Genomic DNA, 25,052 nt, shown 5'->3' on the forward strand with positions numbered 1-25,052 from the left:
CACTCCAAAATAAGGTACAGTCTCATATATCTCAGTTTAAGCTTTTGAATCTTAGATCGTTTCTGAAATGTCCTCATTTCAAGTACAATAAATTATCCAACTTAACTTCCACGTCCCTCTTCCTTTAGGTTGTTCTTGATCATTTCTATTTGCTTCAACGTCCCTTAAACCATTGGTTTCTATACATTAGAGTGCTTTCCAACTTTGGTCCATCATAGCATGTGGGCGAATGATCTTCCGTAAAGAGCTTCATAAGGTGATATTTGAATTCTCGAGTAATAACCGTTACTGTACATGAACTATTTCAGCAGTAAATACTTTAATTTCTTCAAAAAAAATTTTTTTGTTTTCCTCGCGAGCTAAGCACAAGTCATGGGCATGTCCTCTAGATTTTAACTTAGCGATACGGTCCATGATCGCTCATATATTATTCTTTGTTCCGATAGTCCAATGAGTAAACCCATAATCAACATATCTCATTTTCAATCTGGAAGAAGTAAATTGTGTAATAATCTCATAAATAATTGATGTTCTGTTTTAACCATCTGACAAGTCTGATATGGAGACACAATGTAGCTACATCTTTTTTTTTCACTCTAGGCCAATGATAGTAATACTTCAGATCTATGTACCTCTTAGGTGTTGGGCCACTCTGAACTTATAATATTTTTTTCTGAATATGCAGCAACTCGTGCTTCTGAAGCACGTGACCCAAAAATCCAATTTTTTTTCCTTTTCCAGAAACTACACCTACTCCGTTAGCAACCAATTTATGCTCTCCAAGCTTACCTAACACAATCCGTAACTGCTCAACATGCTCCTCTCTGCTCCAAGAAGAAATTAGGATGTCGTCGATGAATACAATCGCGCACTTATCCAAGTGCTCACGAATCATTCATAAGCTTCAAGAATGCTAACGGTGCACTCGTCGAGCCGAATGGTATCACTACAATTCATAATATCCATTCCGTACGTACTCCTCAGCTGTAGTCATCTGATGGTATCCTGATGCTAAGACAAACTTCGAGAACCATGAACCTCCATGCAGCTAATACAATAAATCATCAATACGCGGAAGCGATACTTATCCTTAATGGCCACTTGTTCAAACCTCTGTAGTCGATACAAAGTCTTAAGCTCCCATCTCTCATCGTTGTAACAACACTGGTGGTCTCTATGGTGAAATACTCGGTCTGATAAAATCCTTAGCGCTAAATTTTCCATATGCCCTTTCAGCTCGGCCATCTCCGCTCGCGCTTCGTGAAACCGGTTCTGTCCATGAGTCCAACTCGATCATAAGAATGTCTCCTCTGGCTGGTAACAACCCTTCCACATGCCTCAAATACATTCCCATACTCTGCAAATAACTGGAAGGTCCTTCATCTCGTGTTGTGCATCATCTTTAACCATCAAAATGGTCGCCAAAAATCCATCTGCTCATGTATCCAGTAAGTCCTCATCATAAAGCATGGAGGCAATAAAACTCTCGTATGCTCTAGGAATATCAACTCTTGCCCTCAGGCAATCCAAGACTACTAAATGTCGTGACAGGCAATCCCTCCCAAAGATGACATCGCATAATCTCAGCTCAATCTTTGACGAATCTCTGAATAACTCGATTCATCCACGCATAACTGGTACAGCTCGAATATAAATAACTCCCAATGTCATATGTCAGCTGTCTGAACTGAAACAACTCTGAAATGATCAACACTGCCAAAAACTGGCAAACAAAGCCAAGCGTAACTCCAATATCAACACAACGCAAGCTGCTGCACCCCAATTCAAAAGCGATCTCCACGAGTTCACAAACCAAATATACCTCCAAAATAGTCAACATACTCGTACACAAAAACAACACATGTCAACCAATGGCTCACACCTCATATCACGTAATCTCCATTAACAAAAACTCGTGGACCGATTTGCTTGAAGTAGGGTGGAAGCAGAAACGCCACATATCCACTCCTGGATGATCTCGGAATCATAACCGAAGAAACTGATAACTCCTGAGAAAACTGATGAACTGAGACATCACACATCTGCTGCTAAACATCTGGCTAGAATCATGTTAGTCGAAGGATGAATGACGATGATTTTACACATCGTCATAGAAAAAAGACAATTGAGTTAGTAGTTACTGGACTGAATGGTGCTAAAAGAACTTCGCAAACATTTTTTTTTATTATATATATATATATATTATTTTATACATTTTTTTAAAAAAAACTTAGAAAACCGAATCCCCTAATCGCCATCCCGGGTCGGGGATGGGATGGAAACCCGCTCTGATACCAAATTGTGACACCCGTCACCTCCAATCCGGAGAACAGCGGGCCACCAACAATATCTCGTATAATAAAAGCTCATATACCCAATTACACTCACCGAAAGCCCAAATAAAAATCCGAATAAAAAGTCTAGTAGCACCAATCCGTCCAAATATCATATACTCGTCAGTCTCACCTGAAATGGGGAAGAGAGAGGGGTGAGTAACGGGGAAGTCACTCAGTGAGGTATGAGATACTAAACCCGAAGTCCATGGACCCGGACAGAGCACTCCGAATAAATATAATTTAATCCTAACACGTTGCAAACACGGTACCTAAAGTACCCAAAGATCACACAACAGTCCTAGCGAGGTGCAAATTTAATCCTAACACGTTGCAAACACGGTACCTAAAGTACCCAAAGATCAAACAATGGTCCTAGCGAGGTGCACACTCGCTGCCCACTAACAGGCCAAAAACACCACCGAATATGTGCTCGGTAACACACGCCCGTAGACGATTTATCGACCTCGAAGCCTTGGCACAACAGGTCGACTAAGCTGTGCCGCAGCATACACCACACCCAATGTACTGGTCTCCGGCCGACACACAGAAGTACGTCTCCATGGTCGGCTAACACCCAAATCACCTCAATATACTATATACATATATATCATCAATTATAAATGAACAAGCACCGTTGAACCATCTAACACCCTAGTTCCGGTTTAAGCAAAGAACCTAAAAATTAAACAAACAATGACAGACTCGATTTTACACAGACAGAACACATTAAAAATAAATTATATTTATTCGAGGTCCTAAGCCGTGTAAGAGAAGTTCGGGAAAAGACCCTCACCTTAGCCAAGCTTGGAGATGAATCGGGAAACGCCCACGAAGAGATGTCTCGGATAATAACACTTTAAAAGATTTCTTCATAATATTAATGGCGTTGACTGAGACATGATCCATTATCACTTCTTATGCCTTCTTTTTACGTGATGCACGTGAACTCCAAATCTAGGTTGAAAGAATGTATTAAGCCCATGCAAGCCACACTTAGGATTACATACAATAATGTTACTTGTAACACAAGAAACAAAGGAGGAGACTCCATAACTTTCACGGCTTTGGCTTGCGACGATGGATCTTGAACTCCGGTGACATGAGTGCATGTCCAGTGACTCGCCATTGATGACGGTGTAGAACGGCAATGGAAATATGATGACACGGTGGCTCCGACTCTTCTTCACGTCTACACCTCTCATACTCGTTACATAACGTCGACGAGGTAGCGGTGATGGCCTCTGACAAGACAACGTTTCATCTCTAGTGGAGGAAGAGTCGTGGTGGTGATCCATGGTGGATGGTGGCTCCGATTGCCATGTTGGCGTTTCTTGGCGTGAGTGTTGATGACGATAACAGCGAGGCCCTTTTTAAGGTTACGGGAGTGAGAGAAGGATGAGAGATAGAGAGGTGGTGCAAGCTGGAGCCTTAACCCTTCACACGAGCTAAATACAATGACGGCTAGGTTGGGAAGAAGAAGATACGTAAACATATATGTAACGCATTTAGGTAAGGTAAAATAGGTAATTGTGTTTGATTTAATTATTTTTATTAAACCAAAACTGGTTAAGGAAAACCGGGTCGTTACAGGGCTAAATGGCATAAGATTTAGGAGTCCACCCAGGGCCGTGCCTGACACTAGGCACATCAAGCATGTGCTTCTAGTTCAGATGGAGTTTATATATTTAAAGGACCCATTTGTTCCGTGAATTATTCAGTAGCAAAGGTGGTTATGAGTTCATTTGTGTAAATAGATGTTGTTAGTTCGAACCTTTGGCATGGATTATTTTAATTTGGTTTCATAAGAACATATGGGGCCAACAAATTTTTTTTGCTTGAGGGCCAATAAATCTCCACGGCTCTGAGTGCACCTTTTGTTTTTGAATTAATCATAGTATGAATGGAGAGAAAGGCCTCACAGATTTAAGCATACTGCAATTCAATCATTCTTGATTGCTTATAGAGTTACAGACAACTATTCATAAGATCCTTGCAAGTTTTGTCCGAAAATATATATACAAGTTGTATATTAATATCTATCAAAACGTAAGAAATTTTTCACATTGAAGTTTTTTTTGTTCTCTTATTTGTATCCGTTAAAAGTTCCCATTTCACAACCTCCACCCAAATATATCTCTCAAATCTCAGTAGTCAAATACTAGAAGAAAGAAAAATCTCTTTGAATATTAAAGTAACAGGACAGTCACGAGCAAAGACATTAAAAGCAACACCACGTGTACAACGGAGGACTTGCGAAACTTGAGGAAGGCAAAGCTTCTGCGTTGCAAATAAGAAATGGCCAAAGGTGGAAAAGGTAAAAGAAGAAATTACAAAAAGCAGCTCAACCTCTGCTGGCTCTCTTTTTAAGCCAAAGCCATACATTCTTCTTTCAATAATAACACAAAACAAACTTTACTTTAAAAATTGGTACTAGAAAATACTACTTTCAGCAGTGTAACAAATCAAAGAGGGATATAACAAAAAAAATAACTATTTCATCACGGTACTGGTTAACTGTGAGAAAAACCAATTTCTGAAAGTGAAGGTAAAAGACAAATCCTATTTAAGAATTGAGCAAAAACTGAAAGGAATAAAACAATCGTGCGTTATTTAGAAAGAAAAGAAAGATTAGGGGTTTCTTTGAAAACTATAAAAACAGAGATCAAAAGGGAAAAAGTTGTGACCTTGAATTCGCAGCCTCCTTCTCCGTGTGAGCCAATATGCTTGGAGGAGGGAAGAAGACGAGCTTTTCGCCTCCATTGTTTTCATTTTCCCCCTGAAGAGTCTCACAAGGAAACCAAAACCCATAACGTAGCTACTGAGCTCCACCGTCTATCAGGTGACTAGTGGTCTCTTAACTTAATCACTGGACGCTGTTATCTGGGTTTGTGTTTAATCTTCACTTTATCCCAATCAATTGTCTTTGTTGTCTCTCCTGGGTTTTAAAGCGTTGTCTCGAGATTTCAGCTCAAACATTTTGGGTCATGTGGAAAAAGTATTAGACTTTTGACTTATTTCGAAGTGTGATTATGGTTCACTTGTGAGTATACAATAAAGTTAAAGACTTTGAGTTTACATGCTTGATGATCATTCCCCTGTGAGTCTCTATATGTGAATCTTTGAGTTTCATTTTACAGCAGAGAAATGATGCGTCCACAGCAAATCAGCAAACTCTCAAGTTCAGCAAGATCCTTTTTCCTTAGCGGATCGAGATCAAGTGCAGCTGATGGGAGTCCTTCTGCATTCAACGACGATGAGCCTTGTGTCTCCCGACGCCAGCAACTTAGGCACGAAGCCGCACAAGATGAAAAACTACCGTCCAGTATTATTACCCGTAAGCCTCTTGTAGCGGGAAGCATTTTACCAGGAGAGGCAGAGAGTAAACCGGTTGTTCTAAAGAAGGTTGATGGTTCTGGTCGGCCATCTCTATTGCCACAGCATGTTTGCTCTTCTTCTTCTCCTGCTCTCCCTAGTAAACCACATTCGGTTACTTATGCATCAATTAGAGAGGAGGAGGAAGTTTCTTCTTCAGCACCTATTGGGGATCAGATTTTCAGAGCCGGTTATGCAGCGGTTAGTATTTTGTCTGATTTAGCAAACTTTAAGCTTCCTTCGTCTGATGGAGGGAGTAGTGAAGTGTTTGGATTAGGGAAAAGCTGTATGGTGGATCCATCTCGGCCTATCACAAGCGTCAAGTCAGTTATAAGGAGAGAGGACTTGACCAAAGCTTACCCTAGATCACCAGCTGCAAAAGAGTCATCAGCTGGTAAAATTAGAAATCATAGTAGCAACTTCCGAGGGGCTAAGGAAGGATTCAAACAAGTCTCGTTACAGAAAAGGTATCATCATCACGCATCTGGCAAGAGGACGACAAGCATGTTGCAGAGACACAATAATATTGATTCAAACAGGTTTGTGCCAAACGAAATGATGAAAGCGGCTTCAGGTTCAAGGCAGTATTGTAATGTCAAAGAGGTGGAAAACGTTTCCAGCATTTTGAAAACATTCAGGTGGGGCCCTGCTGCTGAGACGGCTCTTGAGAATCTCCGGTTAACGATGGGTCCGTACCAAGCGAACCAGGTGCTCAAGAAGATGAATGACTATGGAAACGCTCTTGGTTTCTTCTACTGGCTCAAAAGGCAGCCCAAGTTTAAGCACGACGAGCACACTTACACCACCATGGTTGGTAACCTCGGCCGTGCTAAACAGTTTCGGGCCATAAACAGGCTTCTCGACGAGATGGTTAGAGATGGTTGTAGGCCAAACACGGTTACTTACAACCGTCTTATCCACAGCTACGGCCGTGCTAATTATCTCAACGAAGCGATGAATGTGTTTAATCAGATGCAAGAAGCTGGATGCGAACCAGACCGTGTAACGTACTGTACACTCATAGACATTCACGCCAAGGCTGGGTTTCTCGACGTTGCGATGGATATGCATCAGAGGATGGAAGCGGCTGGTATCTCAACCGACACTTTCACTTACAGTGTCATTATAAACTGTCTTGGGAAAGCTGGGCATTTACCCGCTGCGCACAAGCTCTTCTGCGAGATGGTTGATCAGGGATGTACACCTAACTTGGTCACGTACAACATCATGATGGACTTGCACGCCAAGGCGAGGAACTACCAGAGCGCGTTGAAGCTTTACCGCGACATGCAGAACGCTGGGTTTAGGCCTGATAAAGTGACGTACAGCATCGTGATGGAGGTGCTTGGACACTGTGGGTATCTAGAGGAAGCAGAGGGTGTCTTCACCGAGATGCAGCGTGATAATTGGGTTCCTGATGAGCCGGTCTATGGGCTTTTGGTGGATCTGTGGGGGAAAGCTGGTAATGTTGAGAAGGCTTGGTATTGGTATCAAGCAATGTTTCATGCTGGTTTGTTACCTAATGTTCCTACTTGCAACTCTCTTCTTAGTACTTTCCTTAGGGTTGACAAGATAGGGGAAGCGTATGAGTTGTTGCAGAACATGCTGGCGCTTGGTCTACGTCCTTCTTTGCAGACGTACACGTTGCTCTTGAGTTGCTGCACGGATGCTCGGTCAAAGCTTGATATGGGTTACTGTGGCCAGCTAATGGCGAGCACTGGTCATCCGGCGCATATGTTTCTCCTCAAGATGCCGTCTGCAGGTCCTGATGGACAGAACGTGCGTAATCATGTGAACAACTTCTTGGATCTGATGCACAGCGAGGACAGAGAGAGCAAGAGAGGGCTTGTGGACGCGGTGGTTGACTTCTTACACAAGTCAGGGCAAAAAGAAGAGGCGGGATCGGTTTGGGAAGTTGCAGCACAGAAGAATGTTTTTCCTGATGCGTTGAGGGAGAAAAGCAGCAGCTATTGGCTTATCAATCTCCATGTAATGTCGGAGGGAACCGCAGTGACCGCGTTGTCCAGGACGCTTGCTTGGTTCCGGAAGCAGATGCTAGTCTCCGGATCTTGTCCTTCTCGGATTGATATAGTGACTGGTTGGGGAAGACGTAGTAGAGTGACTGGTACGTCGATGGTGAGACAAGCGGTTGAAGAGCTGCTCAACATGTTTGGTTCACCGTTTTTCACGGAGAGTGGAAACTCAGGTTGTTTTGTTGGGTGTGGTGAGTCTCTCAACAGGTGGTTGGTGCAGTCTTATGTTGAAAGGATGCATTTGCTGTGAGTGTTTGTTTAGCTTTATTTATTTTCTTTTCTTTTCTTTTAGCTGATTGCATCTTATGAATTGGTTTAGCGCGTGTCATAAGTTAAGGTTAGGGAAACACTTTGACTTTCTCTCTAGCCATTTGTTCTCTGCCTTTAAATTGTATCTTCCTCTTGCAATAATATATCTGAGACTATATTTGAAGTGCCATGGAGATGTCAAGAAAGTTGAACAAGCAATAAGGCACTTGTGTCGGGATTATTACTTGACCCCATGCCATGTCCGCCATTTATAATTCATCTAATTGCCGTTTACTAACATATTTCGTTGTGGAAGTGGCTTTATTCTAGTGGTTTGATTCAAAAAAAAAGATTTTTTTTTCTACATTATTAGATTGGATTCGAATTCTAAAAATATAGTTTACTATCAATTATGTAGATTAATAGACAAAAAATATATAAATATTTTCCCATTGTGTAAATAGAAATGTTAGGTTGGGTTTTCATAAAACGATTCGACGTCTTCATAAGACAATTAGAAAAAAAAAATTGTCTGAATAAATCAGCTTTAAAAAATTCATGATATTACAGCTCAAAAAAAATAAAAAATTATATTTTACCAAGATATTATAGTTTTCTAGGTTTCAATTTCCGGAGAAAATGAAATTATGCGAATTAAGAAAAAAAAAATGCTTACAAGACATCTGCAGTATGACATAAGGAGTACCGTTAACCGTGGATCTCATAGGACAGTTTAAGTGATGTAGTCAAACGTGAATCCTCATACGGCAGGTAGAATTGTCGATGGTAGAATTGTCTGTAATATTTTTAATAATTGTAATAACATAATTATCGAGCGTTAAAAAAACAAATATTAATATTTGCCAAACATGATATGATATATATAAACCACCATTACTTTATTATACACGTACACACCGAAAGAAAAAAAAAATCAAAAATTCGTGCTTGTCAGTTTGCGCCAAGTGGTAAGAAAACGATTCTAGCTTTTGTTTTATTCTCCGGCATAAAACACACGGCGGAAGATGGCGGCAGAGAGTCTGAGAACGAAATGGATGGCTGTGACGGCGAGCATATGGATCCAGTGCACGTTAGGAGGTTCTTACACCTTCGGAATCTACTCGGCAATCTTGAAATCATCTCAATCATACGACCAATCAACCCTTGACACAGTCTCCGTCTTCAAAGACATTGGTGGTAACGTCGGCGTTTTGTCTGGACTTGTTTACACCGCAGCCACCTTTAATCGCCGTCGCCGTGACGGACGGGGAGGTAGAGCAGGTCCGTGGGTGGTGATCTTGATCGGAGCGGTTTTGTCCTTCACCGGTTATTTCCTTATCTGGGCATCCGTGACCGGTTTGATTAGAAAACCGCCGGTTCCGGTTATGTGTCTGTTTATGTTCATAGCGGCTCAGTCTTTAACGTTTCTTAATACGGCCAACGTTGTTAGCTCCCTTGAGAATTTCGCCGACTATGGCGGCACTGCCGTCGGAATAATGAAGGTAGTTAAAGTCTTTATCAAATTTTCTTTGGTTAGAGTTGATTTCCCGGCAACTGTTAAGTCGTAGGCCCACTTTAGACATTTAATACTAGGCATAGGTATACAATATGTAATTGTAACCGACATGCGAACCGAACTGAAAAATCTGTCATAAATGCCCAAACAAATCTCATAGGGCGATATGTCGAATGTTATGCGAATCTGACCAAGCTCAAATAGATATACGAAAAACTTAAAATAATATCCGAAATTTTTGAGTTAGCAAAACAAAAGTTTCTAAACTTAGTTAATATTTAGAACATCCATTTTTATTTTTATTTTGATCTAGCTGTAAAAGTATCCAACTACTAAATATTAAGCCAACAAGAAATGAGTTCAGATCAAAAATAAGAATTATATCCAAACTTGAAGTATCATTCATTTCAACCCGTATGAAATACAAAAAAAAAAACTAAATGGAGTCTAGAAGGATGTACCCGAAAGTCCAAAAACTTTTTAAAAAGCTTTATACCAGAACGCTTATGCCTATTTTGAACCTTAAGTTAATGCCTTCGGTTTGTTTTTTGCAGGGCTTTGTTGGTCTAAGTGGAGCAATGTTAATACAACTCTATGAAACAATATGCCCTGGAGATCCAGAGAGTTTCATTCTTCTACTTGCAATAGTACCTTCACTCCTCTCTGTATTGGTGATGCCACTAGTCAGGATATACGAGACCAGCACGGTCGATGAGAAGAAGCATTTAGATGGTTTATCAACTTTGTCTATAATCATTGCAGCTTACCTTATGGTCATTATCATTGTGAAGGGCATTCTTGGTTTACCATCATGGGCCAATACCGTCACGCTTGTAGTTCTACTCATCCTCCTTGCCTCGCCTCTACTTATTGCCATAAGAGCACGCCGAGACAATATCAAGAAACCATGTTATTCTCCTCTTGTAGACAATCTAGAAGCAACAACCTCTGGTGAGAGCTTGGCGGTGGTTGAAGATAAAAGCTTGAATCTCTTACAAGCTATGCGTAATGTAGACTTCTGGTTACTGTTTCTTGCTATGGTATGTGGAATGGGATCAGGGATTTCGACGATAAACAACATCAGACAAATAGGTGAGTCTCTTAGATACTCTAACGTGGAGATAAACGCATTGCTGTCTTTGTGGAACATATGGAACTTTATTGGTCGGTTTGGAGCTGGTTATGTTTCGGATGCATTGCTACATAGAAAAGGATGGCCACGTCCTTTGTTAATGGCTACAACTCTTGGAGCCATGACCATAGGACATCTGATCATAGCCTCTGGTTTTGAAGGAAACCTATACCCCGGTTCGGTTATCGTAGGAATATGTTATGGCTCACAATGGTCGTTAATGCCGACGATAACGTCAGAGTTGTTCGGGGTTAAACATATGGGAACAATCTATAACACAATTTCGATTGCTAGTCCTATGGGTTCGTATATCTTCTCAGTGAGATTGATTGGTTATATCTATGATAAGACCATTATTGGAGAAGGTAACACGTGTTATGGTCCTCATTGTTTCCGGTTGTCCTTTGTGATTATTGCATCTGTGGCTTTCCTCGGGTTTCTTGTCTCCTGTGTGTTGGTATTCCGGACAAAGAATCTGTATCAGCATATCTTTGAGAAGAGGTTGCGTCGTTGATAAGAGTTGTTGTGACACACTACTTGTGAATTTCATTGTTCAGGTACACAGTATTGCACAGTACTGCCATTTGTGTTTGTATAATTTGTAATGATTGTTGAATATATATTGTGTAAATAAGTACATATGTAGTTTATTTGTGTGAGGTTCTTTGGTTTTCATGTAAAATTTCATTTTAGGTAAGTGTAAATATGGTCTAAATTAGTCAGTGGAGTTTAGTTGTTGTATGACGTAAATGAAGTATTAATGTAGGGACCAACGTCAGGATCTTACTTTATCACCTTGGACCTAATTAAAAAGGTCATCAATGATCATCCTTGTCATTTAGAGATGCTTTGCTTTTACATGTTTATGATGTAGCCTTTTAGAGCATCTCCAAAAGAAACTCTATAACTTCAAATATAGAGTTTTTTTATTCTCTAAAAAAAAACTTCAAAACTTCAAATTTAGACTTTTAAAAGTGAAACTTCATATTTGAAATTTTACTACTCAAAACTCTAAATTTTAAGTTTCATTTTTTTTATTTGCATTTTGGTCTTTATAATTAATTATACATCATATTTATGATTCTTAAATATTTTCTTATTTATCATTTTAATCTTCAAAACTTTTTTATATCTTAAATATTTCAAATTTATTTTATAAATAAATTTTACACATAAAATTAAATAAAATATTTAGAATAAGATTTGTAATATTTTAAAACTAGAATTAGACAACAAGAATATTACAAAAGAAACTTAATATTAAAAAAAACGATACATGAAAACATAATTATTACACAAATTTAAATATTACAACAACACTAATAGTCTAGTAAATTTGCTCTGAAACTTCTAAAATATTGTCCAAACAAATTTTGTCTAACTGAATATGGAGCATTACGAAAATAATTTTATGCAATAATGTGGTATTTTGCTTGTAGATTAATATTTAATTATGTATTTCTATTTATAATTTTATACTTTAGTGTAAAATTTTATTAATTAATATCACTATAATATTTTAATATATGTGCTAGTTATTTATAAAAGTTTTATGGATTAAATATGACAAATATAAGGATCATAATGTAAATAAAAAATAGTTTTGAAGTTAAATTTGAAATTTTGCTTTTAGAGAATAACGATTTGAAACTTCAAATTTAGAGTTTTGCAAACTACAAACCAGATGAACCATAATCATAATTCTACAGAAACTACATTCATAATCTTAATGTCACTTACAAAATTATCGTTATCCATATGTATATTTAATACTTTTAAAGTTCTGATAGGATCATTTATCAGCTACTATAGTACTATCTATCTAGTATCGTCTAGTACATTTTTTGTTTAGCTCAATAATTGATATGATTGTTTTTTCGTCAAACTCAAAATTGCTGTATAGTATTGTTTTAAAAGATGGTTATTACAGAAAATTACATAATTGAAGCCACAACATAACTTAAATTATTTTCCTTTTTCTTGTCTTAATAAAAAAAACCTTATATATATATATATATCACGACAAAGCCCTAGCTTTGTTTGCCCCTATTTCTCCTCTCCTCTAGTTTTTTTCTTTTCACTCGCTGAGTCGTTTTTTCTCACCATTCACTTCAGACTTCAGAGAGACGTATTTGAGAGAATAAAAAAGTTACCAACTTTTTTATTCTCCGCAGATTGTCTCCATCTTCTTCTCTCTCCATACCCCAAAACGACAACGTTTGCATCCAACACCAGTCGACGCTTTTCTCCGTCGTCCTTCGTCTTTTTGCTTAACCGATTTGGATTTGGATTTGGATTTAGATTTCCCCCACAACCTCAAAATTAACTTACCGCTCTCTCGATAAAATCAAAAACCCTAATTTCGATCTCTCTCAATGGGTTCCTCCTCCGATCTCGTCGTCCCTGACCCCGATGTCTCCGGCAACCACCGCTCTCCCGCCGACGATACCAAAATTCCCGCGGAGGAGACTGCCTCGCTCAGGAGAACGAGGCCGTCGCGCGCCTGCACCGTTAGAGCGCAGCAGCGGCTTCAGGAGCAGCAGGCGGCGGAGAGAAAGCTCAGGCCGCCTAAGAAGGAGTATAAACGGGAGCATCGACAAAAGGAAGAGGTGGAGGAAGAAGACGATCAAGAGGAGGAGGATGAGGAGGGAGACGATGATGTGCAGAGGCAATGCGGTGGAGGGAGTTTGGGTAAAATCGTTACTTCTCTTGTCCAGCCACCGGAGCCTTCGCAGATGCCGCGGTGGAATCTTAGGTCCATGTGGGAACTTGCTTCCGTCCTCAACTTCTTGCATGTGAGCTCTCTCTCTCTTCTCTTCTATTCAGTTCTGAGTTTTGTGTGTTTCCTTACTCACTCTCAAAGTTTGTTCCTTTTGTGGATGGTGAAGGTTTTTAGGCCGCTTTTGAAGATCAATGCGGAGTTTTCTGCTGAGGAGTTTGAAACGGCTTTGCTGAATCCTAACGATACTTTGAGTGACATTCATATTCCTCTTCTAAAGGTTGCTGCTTTGGCTTTCCCTTGTTGTCTTATTGATGCTTCCCCAAGTCTTGTTTGGTTTGCTTTGGTGTCCGTCTGTCATTATTAACTTCAATGTACTTCGAAGAGTTTGTCTCATTGACACTAGCGTAACTCGTTGTGGTACCAGCGTGCTTCTGTGTGCTCTCTTAACCGAGTGTAGGATCTTATTAGTATAATAATTAGTGATACAAAACCTTTTGTTAGCGTATTGAATGATCAGATTCTGTTAAAGATTTAGGTGTTTTATGTTTTTGGCTAGCTTCCCTCGTAGACACCTTATAGGCCTGGGCTACCCGGTTTAGGATCGCTAATTTCTCTGAAACGCTTTCTTTAGTCACTTTTGAGTTCCCTGATTGAAGTCCTTGATCATTGTCTTTGAATGATATCATGATTTGTAATTGTTGTGCATAGCTCATTGGATATATTCTTTACTACCATAAATGTCGAAATGCTCAACAGTTTCTCTTTGTAAGCAATATACTAATTATCTCTTTTCAATTTTTGCAGGGCATTCCTCCTGTAACTCGAATGGCCCTCACTCGTGATACCTGGGTCACTGTCTTGTGCAGAAAAATAAGAGATTGCTGGCATTGGGTAATGATGGCTGAACAGCTTTGATCTGATATTGGAAGTTCATTTTTTTGCATTATATCATGTTCTGAAATTATCTTCACCTACTTGTTTAGGTCGCAGAAGGGGATCTTCCCATTGTTGCTTCGCAAGGGTGAGTTGTTATAATTTTCTGGATCTCATGGTAACTGATTAGGAAGCATTTTTGAGCTTCTCTTCTTAATCTTGTAGGCGGGAGATTGAAGCGTACAAATCTCTTGATCCAGCCATTCGTGTGGTGATTTTGAAAGCTTTATGTGATATTCGTGTTGAGGTAATGTTGCTGCTGCTGTATGTCAATCTGTTTGCAGTTGATAATGAATTTTTCGTTATGTTTTGCTCCGTAAATGTACACTTTATGATGCCCTCTATTAAGCTCTAGAGCTCGCTGATGCGATGCTAATGAAACCAGATCGTTATAACACTTACAGTTTCAATGGGTTTTGTGAATTTCCGCAGCAAGAGGACATCAGGAGCTACATTGATAACTCTGTCAAAACTGGTGTTCATCTGTCAACTTTTCGCAAAGACCGCGTTGGGGGTGATTCGCATGGAGTTAATTTTTGGTATGTTGCAAATAAAAAAGACCTAAATAAGACTCTCTTATTTGCATATTTATGATAGCATCTTTATGTTTCTTATTTAAGGTATGAGGATGATCCCTTAGTTGGTCACCGTTTATATCGGGAAATAAGGAAGACAGAGGTGGTTAAAGTCAAAACGAAGGGTTCCAAGATTCTTCCTAACGTAACTTACCAATGGGAAACTGTTGCCACAAATTTCGATGAATTCCAAGATGTTTCGGTAAGTCTCAATTATTCTAAATTGCTCAGGATACTTCCATATGGTTTGGTTATCTTCTCGCAGTGAAATATGGTTGCTTGGCTCTGATGTGATTGTGATGGTTAGATAGCGTGATGGCTAGTGCTATCTATGCACTCAAATTAATCTTCTTTACTAGTGCAGTTTTACAGATGCTAAACACGGGAATTATACTCTATAATAAGTAGGTTGAAAATTCAGTTAGATACTACTCACAAGAACTTGGTGCATATTTCAGAGAATGGATGTAACTTTCTTCCCACAGATTACTACTCACAAGAACTTGGTGCATATTTTTTTGAGTGCTTTTAAATATCTTCGATCTCTTTGGTGATTGTGAGTGAATTGAGCTAAAGATAATTGCATTGCTAAGAACTGGCTGAGAGATCTCTCTGGGGCAATGTTGTTGCAGTTTCACGGACTGGAGACCCTATGCTGTTCTGTTGAAACTTATATTTCTTTCTTTTGTTTTGACTGCCAATTGATGCTTTGCTTCTCTGAAGGACTGCACTATTATATAGGTATAAACTTTCTATGTCTTTACTACTGATTGAGATGCTTTGTGCCTTTGTTTTGCAGGAAAAACTTAATACAAGTGGTAGTAGAACTGAAGTTTCTCTGGGGAAGAAGTTAACGAGAGATATGCTTCCTGAGATAGAAAAAGAACACAAGGTTCCAATTTGCTCTCTATTACTGAATTCACGATACTTCTTATCAATCGCATCCTTTATAATTTGTTTTTTTTTTATGTGTGTCAGAGGAAAGAGAAGTTGTTGAAAAAGCAACATAGACAGGCTCTTCTCCTTGATAACTATTTGGTTGCTGACGGTGTTGGTGGTGGTCGTTCTCTCCGTGATAGGAAGCCAGTTAGATACACTTTTGGTAAGGTTTTGACCTTGTTGGGAATTCATGATGCCCCCCGTACTTGTATTTGTTTTTCCATTTTTGCCTGATGAGAAACATCCATCTTGTTTCTACTGTGGGTTGAAGAGCCTTACTAATCGTTTAATATTATTGCAGATGATTATGATAGGTCGATAAACGAAGCTATCAAAATAACAACGTAAGTCTTGAGTGTCGCTTTCATTGAACCATCTTTGCTGTTAGTTATCTTTAACATGTTATTTGGTGACTACTACTTATTTTGATAATACTATCTCAGGAACAAACATCCATCACAAGAACCTTTTCTCCACAGAAGAGAATCAGCTAGATTGGACTCTCTTGTGAATGGCAGATCAACAACAAGTTCAATTCACCCTACTGACCCTGTGAACGGTACAGCGTCTGGTAGCTCTTCTGATTTTGCTGATGGTGATGAGTTCGATGAGCAGAGAGATGAATCCTTGGACAGAAGGCAAGACGCAGTGAATTTTTATATTCCCCTTTTGAAAATTTTAACTCGAACTAACTGAGTACAATGTCGTGACCGTAACAGGCGCAGACAACGGCCCCAGCGGTATTCAGCAACGGACTTTGTTGAAACAGACAATCATGTAGAATCTGGAAGCGATGACGACATTGTTGGGGAAGCAGTTTATGATGAAGAATATCTGAGGAAGCGTAAACAGAAGACGTTTTCTAGTGGTTCTGAGGGAGAGGAAGAGAAAGGAGATGAAGAGTACAAATGGGATGAAGACAATGCCGAGTACGAGGAAGAAGAAGAAGAGGAAGATTCTCCAAGTGCCAGCGAAGAAGATAGTGATGAACCCCGAAGGGTTAGGAAAATGCCGCGGAGAGAAACCAAGTTAAGATCAAAGTCAAATGGTTTCCGGCCTGGCCTGAGGCGTAGCAAAAGAGCCACAAGAATCGATTACCAACAGTATGAGCTCTCGGAATCAGACAATGAAGCAGCAGGAGCGGCCAAACGTAAGCGATTGGTAGAGCCAGATCCAGATGAAGATTCTGATGAATCAGGGAATGGGGATTTCACAATGGGAAGTGAGGACTCTGAAGAAAATGGAAATGACCCAGAAACAAATTCTGCTGAAGAAGAAGTGGAGGAGGAAGAAGAAGAGCCCAGAGAAGTCAATGATAATGCGGGGACAGCAAATGGTACAGAGAATAATCAACTGAACAAGTCAAATGGCACAGACCAAGAAGAAGTTGAGGGTGGTGCAGTAGGCAAAAGGCATTACCTCGACCTAAACGAGCTTGCTCCCGTGTCCGGTTTTGATGATGGTCCAAGTACAGTGTTGAAGGATGATGATAAGACCGACAGTTCATAGACAAAGACCTCTCTCTGTTTTTTTCTGGCATAAACACCTTCCAGAGAAAAGTTAAAACGGTAAGAGATACTTCATTGGCTATTTCTGCACTCGGTTATATCTGCCTTGTTGCTTTAAAGTTAATTTCGGCTGAGATAAGTGAAGTGGGGAATGTTGGAGAGGCCTAAGGAGAGGTATGTGTACTAGATTAGGTTAGTCATTATTTTGCTTACCCTGAAAGAGAAACAGTGAAGGTGAACCTGAACCAGAGATTCCTAAGAACTATTTAATGTTATGGAATTATTATTAATGTACAATTAATTTTGTCTAACTTTTGTTGAGAACACGTTCAAGGTCTCTTTGATTTTGATAAAACGACGCAGCTTTGAGACTTGCTGAATGTGATTATTAAGGTCCATGAGCAATCCATCAAAGGATGAGAATCTTGTTGCTTGTCCCCTGTCGTCTATGTGTGCTCAAGCCCATTTCTAGTTACCATTAAATTTTGAAAAAAATTTTAGAGCAAATGCAGCGTATACATGTTTAGCAGTTAGCACATTGAGTATGCACAAACTTGTGGTCATCATCATAGAAGTCTCATGATTGATCTTGTTGTTACTATTACTAAAGAAATTTCTATATGTCAATCACTAAAAGGCTTTCTCGTTGCAAAATGGAAAAGTATAGTATTAGACTCCCAAAAGAAATCAAGCTCTAAATCTACTAATAATAGGAATCTTGATTAATTCCAAAGATTGTGTGTTTTTATAGGGATCTCAATTCTTGTTAAAAGTTGTGTTTGTTCATTAAGATGTCTTTTTATAAAAGTTGTGTCTCTTCCTTGATAAAATTTGTGTTTGTTCGTTAAAGTGTCTTTTTATTAAAGGTTGTGTCTCTCACTTGTTAAAAGTTGTGTTTTTTCATTTATCCAAATTAATTCCAAAAGTTATTTATAGAGTTTTACGTGTTTGGATAGCCAAAAATCCTAAACGAAACAACAAAATCTTAATCGGAATTTTCTTCTTCTAAATGAAAAGGTTTGTCTTTTGTACATACGAATTGTGTTTTGACATGTCCTTTTATGGACACATTTTTCATGTTCGATTTTTCGTATAAAGTTTTCACTAATGTCACTATAGCTGTGTTTATAATAGCAAATCCTTTTTTTTATCTGTTGACATCATCTTTTTATAGGAAAAAAAAAGTTGTATCTAATGGTCATGCTTGATTTAATTATACAATCCAATGGACAAGATTTAGTTTTCTTCAAGAAATGACGTCATCATTAAATAAAGCAAAGAGCAAATTAGCTCAATATACTAAACAAAGTGGGATACCATAGAATGGGGGAAAAATGGTAATGATAGGGGAAAGAAAATTGAGGGGAAATGAGGTATGGAGTGCAAATAGGGTAAATGTTGTGTGTAGGAAATACAAATTCTCTAAAGCAAACGGCATCTTTGTCATCCCGTACCAACGCTTTCCTTCAAATAACAATGGTACTTTTCCATAATCATTCATTTGTAAACAACATCATTTTGTGATCCCCGAACCAACACCTTCCCTCAAATAACTATGGTACCTTTTCATTATCATTTTTATTTGTTAAATAATAAAAAACATTGGAGGTGTGTTTTCAGTGTGATTTTCAGAATTGCACAAAAAAAATTGGAGGTGTGATTTTCCGTGTTATAATTTAAAAGAAATATTAATTTACTTGTACAGCTTTCTTCTAAAGAAACACGTACCTTTTCGAGTCGCAAATAACCTACCTCTTCAAAAATTTATATTTTTTTTTTTTTTTTTAAAACAGAAATTTGTTCTTTTTCATAATCTTATATATTTAACTTTTTTAAAACAGAAACCTATAACAAATTGGTTTCTTTATCTCTCCTTTACTGATTCACAATTATACTCTGACAATTTCACGCTCTCTTTGTTTTTTTTGTTTCATTTTACTATCTTAAAATCTTTAAGATATTTGTCTTGTACAACAACTTGGGCCTTGCTTAGAAACACTGCCTTAAAGGCTTGTATTTTTTTTTTCTTTTTTAATTTTATCAAGTGAAAGCTGGTTTACAAGAAAAAAAGATATTTTTCTTGTATTTTCACAGAAGTTTTAATGTATATAGCGTAGATAGTTTTTTAAAAAATATTGTATATGGATCATTCTAGATATGCTTAGAAAATAAATAAATTAGTAGTTAACTTTAAATCACAAGTGGGATTATGAGAAGATTACATGTCAGGCAAGTCTTCCAAAATATCTTGAAGACTGTCTAAAAATATTTTAGAGTATGAAAAAATGGAGCTATAAAACCTCAATATAAATTTCCTAACTATAAAAACAAAATTTGAAATACGCGAAAGTATTTGAAAATCTAACTAATAATGAAATGGTGAAAAAAGTTCTATGCAGTTACTTGGTTACAAATTTTTAAAAGATATTCAAATGAAACTTTGTCAACAAAAAATAGTAGAAAGAGTTTTACGTGTTTTGATAGCCGAAATCCTAAACGAAACAACGAAAGCATTAGTCTCAATTTTCTTTTATTAGATGAAATTTTTTGTCTTTCATACATACAAATTGTGTTTTTGACATATGTACTCTTATGGACACATTTTGGTATTATAACTTTTCAGACAGTCATTTAAAATAAATATATTTGGAATAGAGACATCAGTTCAAAAAAACATCAAATGTTGAAAGGTTCTGTGTTTTCAATTTAAGAGTTGTATTAGTTTTTTAAAAGAAAAATATCTAATGATGCAACTTTTCAAATATTTCTATGTATATTTCCATCTTAAAATGTATATTTTCATAATGAGATGTTTTGGTGATATACTGAAGCATTGTACCATTGGTGACTACAACTTTTGGTGATCAATCATTGTACTGTTGATGATTCTTATACTTTTTGGTAATGAATCACTACAATTTTTGGTATGAACCATTGTAACCATTAGTTTGCAAAGTTTGGTTGTCATTCCTTACAACTTTTAGTCTTTTATATAAAGACTTGTGGGCAACAACAAACCACAACCTCGAGAAGAACAACAACAAAAATTAGAAATCACAAAAATAAAAAATAAAACAATTAATAGAGAGAATTTTTTTGTTAAAGATCATCAAAAATCTTGACGAATGATATAAACATGAAAAAGTTCCATTGGGTTTTAAGAAATTGTCAAAATGTTTAATGATGTTCCTTTCTATTCTATAATTTGCATATTTTTTGATGATATTTTTTATTAATTTTTATATTTATTGTACATACTTTCTAAAGAATTGTAGAAATTATCTGTAGATATTATGGTAATTTATTTTTTATAATATTATATATTTACGAAATTTAACATTTTAATAATTATATCTTATAGATTTACATTTTTTTTTTCTTTGTCTGGTTATCCAAACTTTCACTTAAACACAAAACAACTTATGCAAACAATTTTTTTATTGATTGTGTTTACTTGTTTCCAAGTGGTAATTTATGTAAAGAGAAGAACACCATCTATATATCTTCAAGCACTGATATTTTTACCGATAGAAACAAAAAGAATTGAGGTGATTTTCATCGATCATTATATATCAATTAAGCCGAATAGGTATAATAAAAAAAAATTCACATTTTTCCTAAAATTGTTAATAATAAAATTACTAACAAAAATCTAAGATGTGTCATTCATCTTCAAAACTGCACATGTTTTTATGGATGTTATTTTTCTCTAATCACATTCCTCTATCGCCGATGAAATCTGTCATTCAACTGTCTCAACAAATGCTCCTCTTTTCTGATCGACGCAACTTTTTGCGGTGATCTCTTTTGATAACGAGACAACACAGCTTTCAAATTGATTATTAGATTGAAGTACTGGTTTAAGTCTTTGTGTTCTCTGAGAACGCTTCTCAACCCAAGTCCCATGGAGAAGAAGCTCTGGTCATTTTTGTTTTTGTTTTTATTTCTATTTATTATGCATTTATAAAATCATAATAAATATTTAAAGGTGTGTATTTTATATAAATTTTATCAACAGTGATATATGAATGTGTCTTTTTTCTAAAATCTATATACTATTATTTGTAGGAAATCTAAACGAACAATTTCTACTCTTTAACAACCATTTTTTTCATAAATTAAATTTTATAAAAAAAGTTGATAGCAGTGAATATATTTATCAGGTCTGGAACATAAAAATGTCAATACAAATCAATATACTTTTGGAAATACTATTGGTGCAGTCATTAGCTAAGGTTTGCACCCATGGTTTGGTCGTATACCAAGTTAGTTAACTAATAGTTAATTAGTTATGGAAATATAGTTTTTGTAACTTTTTATATGAACAGACGTGTCTTTTGGTTATTTCATGTGTATATATACGACACATGGAAAATAGAAAAAAAATGAAAACGTTTAGTGAATGTTGATTTGTGTATTCAATCCAGGAATTTGAAAGAATTCATAAGGAAAATTTTTTGCAGTATTTTCAAAGATTTGATGAGATTTTAATGCATTTATCTAATTCCTATGGTTACTTCTATTATTGATTTTAAAAGAATATACATAAATTTGATAGAATACTAATTCCTCTAAATTCTATGAATTTTCGAATTCTTGTATATTTAAAAAGGTAACAAAAATTATTTTATTCTTAAAACTGAAAAAATAGTAATTAGTACTACATAGTTTATGGATTGTAGCAATTTTATTAAAATCATAATACTAATAAATAAAATATATGGATCATCTAAACTCATAGCATCTCTCCACATATCTTCTAAGTTCTGCTATAGTTTTACTCCAAGTATTTGCATTTTCTTTATCTTGCTCTTGTGTTCGTAAAGGCTCTTAACAACGATGTGCGAAAGCACACAATCAAAAGTCTCAGAAGGCATCTTGATTTGGTTAACAAACACTGGGTTTCTTCAGCAACAAGGCAACATTGACTTTATATTTGTTAATTGTTGTTCTTTATATTTGCTGGTGACTCATTAATTATCATCCACAAAAGTCTCTTCATTCTTCTTGTACTTCTGAAAAAATGAGAAGCAGAGAAATGCTATTGTTTGTGTTTTCCTACGATTCATTACAAATCTATGCATAAGAGCAAAGAATTGGCCCTTTACATTTATACATGACATTTTCCATTAAATTCTTATCAAATACCATTACTACAAAATCTATCAAATATTGAATAACAACAGAATTTAAAGTAATTAAAAAAATGATTTCAAATGCTTAATCTAATAACAAAAGAATTTAAAAGAATTGATGAAATCCATAATTGAATAACAGTGGAATTTAATGGAAACTATAATTCCTTCTAATTCTATCAAATTTCTGAATCCAACCCCCACCTTAAAATTTTCTCGTGATTCTTACATTCATTTATAAATCAATTCTAGTCATATTCATCATCAACCCATGCAAAGGGCTCATAATTCTTACATTCATTTCTAAATCAGATTCTAGACATATATCATTAACCTATAATAAGGTACGTGTGCGGTTTGCATATTCTGCCAAAAATATTTTAGATGTACAGAGTGGTAACCAAATAATTATAAGCGATAACAATGCATTTTCTATAAATATTTCAATTTTTTATATTTCCATAACTTCTACATATTCCAGCATTAACTAAATATAATATATTTTACTGTCTATTCAAATGTTATTTTTTTTCTTTTTGTTTTGTTGGTTTGAGTTTCCATTTTTTTTTTGTTTTACTGGTCTAAATTAACATTGTCTTCCCTTAATATAAAATATTTTGTGTATATTCTAATAATTTATCGGGTCTTGCCATCAACATACAAAAAACAAGCCTCTTGCATTCCTGCGGAAGATCTTGAACTGATTGAAACCCAGACCGGTCTCAAACCTGCGAAGCATCCATTATTTCTTCAGTATTAACTACATCATTTCGTTAAAATACACAATTTTTTCAAGTTGAACAATATTTATTAAGAATTTGATGGGTTTCAGATAACCGAAAAAAGAACCAAATGATACCTGGAGACTTTTCAAGTATTTATTTGGAGATATAAAACATTATAATATAACCAAATTGAACCTGCTTAAAAGGAAACCTGCTAAATATGAACTGAAACTCTTTTGTACTTATGGGAAAGCAATAGAGAAAGAGAAAAAAAAGGGTATGTGAGTCTAAACCTTCTCTACTATTTTTTAAAAATTGTCTTTCAATAATAATAGGTCTTTCATCTTAAAAATTGTACTGATTTTTAAGTTGTTACAATATCGAAAGATATGTTTTTTGAACAAATCTATCTTTTCATTCTATTAATTTTATACATTAATGTCTATAGATGTGTATTTTTCTTAAAATTGCACAGATTTTTAAAGATTGTCTTTTCGTTTATTTTCATATATTTGTTTATACATTTTTTTTTTAAAATACCTACAATTGTCTGAAAGTTTCTGATAATTTATTTTCTAATATTATAATTTAAAAAATAAATACATGGTGTTTAGATTGTACTTTGAGGAATATAATAGTATGTAAAGCAACATTTCATAAATGGGACATGATTGTTAGATATTCAAAGGAAAATTTGCGACTTTTTAAATGAAACATTTTAATTTTTGGTGTAACAGTTGCAACAAATTAGTTAAAACATTTCAACTGTTGGTGAATATATTTTTTAGTGAAACCAATGCCATCTTTAGTGATGAATCATTGCAACTATTGCTAATTGTAGTATTTGATGATAAACTATTGTAATTTTTGGTGTTAGCCATTGTAATCATTAACTAACCATTGCGATGTTTGATTATCAACCATTGTGTTTGGTTATCTATATAAGGAGTTGTGGGTATTGACAAATCACAACAAAAAAATTAACAATCACAAATAGACTAATATGGAAAAAATTAATGTAAACGATTTTCAAAGATGTTTGAAGAAACAAATATTAAAATAAAGAGTTTTATTTGGTATTCTTGTATCTTAGTCTATGTTTAGAAATTTTGATTGTGAAACCAATGGAATTTTAGAAAATTTATATCTCAATACCACCTTATCCTAAATACTATTTAAAGATCCAATAAAAGCCATTAATAATTTTGAGATAAATCCATACTTTATGAATTTAGTTGATTTTATTTAACTATTGTATTAATATAATAAGTGTTTTTGTTTTATAAGAACTTTCAACATTCAAGGAAATATTATAATGAGAAGATCATATCAACATGAGTCAATATATATTAATTATGATATCCAATGTGACATATTTTTCTACAAAATGAGCTCCCGTGCGTTCTTTTCCTAGTTTTAATAAATATAACCTCAACAATTACACTAAGAATTGTTATAAATATCTATTAGAAAACATTTTAATAAAATCTAACGAATTGTTTCATATAAAGAACTTGGAACTAAAGATGTGGCAGAGCAGTCCACTGGTCCAAATTTTTTTTTTCAAAAAAAAAAAGATGTGGCAGAGCAAAGAAAATTATAATCTTTCATCCGTTTCGGTTTAATTGTTGTTGTAGTGTAAAATTTTGTTTCAAAATAAATGTCGCTTTATAATATAAAAACTTTACTACTAATATTTTTTAGTCTATTTTTATTGGTTGAAATATGGTTAGGTATATAACTAATGATGTTTTTATTTTGAAAAAATGCAAAATTAATTTTTTTTTAATCTTTGTGTATAAACTTAAAATAACCATTAAAATGAAACAGAGGAGTAATAGTTATTTATAGATAATTAAAGAATCATGCATATGTAA

At 35.8% G+C, this 25,052-nt stretch overlaps 3 protein-coding genes across 4 annotated transcripts; all 3 read left to right on the top strand.

Annotated features, from left to right (window-relative positions):
* Positions 1 to 5,015: 5,015 nt before the first annotated feature.
* LOC106295650 (pentatricopeptide repeat-containing protein At1g18900-like) lies at positions 5,016 to 8,180 on the top strand. Of its 2 annotated transcripts, none has more exons than XM_013731614.1 (2): positions 5,016 to 5,175; positions 5,474 to 8,180. In XM_013731614.1, the coding sequence occupies exon 2, from the start codon at positions 5,481 to 5,483 to the stop codon at positions 7,989 to 7,991; it is 2,511 nt and encodes an 836-aa protein (XP_013587068.1). In that variant the 5' UTR covers positions 5,016 to 5,175; positions 5,474 to 5,480; the 3' UTR covers positions 7,992 to 8,180. The 2 variants fall into 2 exon arrangements, with proteins under 2 accessions (XP_013587068.1, XP_013587069.1); XM_013731615.1 differs by having other exon boundaries at positions 5,035 to 5,175; positions 5,477 to 8,180.
* Positions 8,181 to 8,864: 684 nt separating this feature from the next.
* LOC106344138 lies at positions 8,865 to 11,392 on the top strand. Its single transcript, XM_013783531.1, has 2 exons — positions 8,865 to 9,492; positions 10,061 to 11,392. The coding sequence occupies exons 1-2, from the start codon at positions 9,016 to 9,018 to the stop codon at positions 11,150 to 11,152; spliced, it is 1,569 nt and encodes a 522-aa protein (XP_013638985.1). The 5' UTR covers positions 8,865 to 9,015; the 3' UTR covers positions 11,153 to 11,392.
* Positions 11,393 to 12,714: 1,322 nt separating this feature from the next.
* Positions 12,715 to 17,686, top strand: LOC106295737. Its single transcript, XM_013731708.1, has 12 exons — positions 12,715 to 13,433; positions 13,527 to 13,637; positions 14,165 to 14,251; positions 14,344 to 14,381; positions 14,459 to 14,540; positions 14,726 to 14,832; positions 14,914 to 15,070; positions 15,668 to 15,760; positions 15,847 to 15,970; positions 16,109 to 16,151; positions 16,251 to 16,445; positions 16,527 to 17,686. Exons 1-12 carry the CDS (start codon positions 13,014 to 13,016, stop codon positions 17,314 to 17,316), a joined length of 2,247 nt encoding a protein of 748 aa, XP_013587162.1. The 5' UTR covers positions 12,715 to 13,013; the 3' UTR covers positions 17,317 to 17,686.
* Positions 17,687 to 25,052: the final 7,366 nt, after the last annotated feature.

The sequence above is a fragment of the Brassica oleracea genome, chromosome C5 (assembly GCF_000695525.1).
Source record: "Brassica oleracea var. oleracea cultivar TO1000 chromosome C5, BOL, whole genome shotgun sequence".
Classification (NCBI taxonomy): domain Eukaryota; kingdom Viridiplantae; phylum Streptophyta; class Magnoliopsida; order Brassicales; family Brassicaceae; genus Brassica; species Brassica oleracea.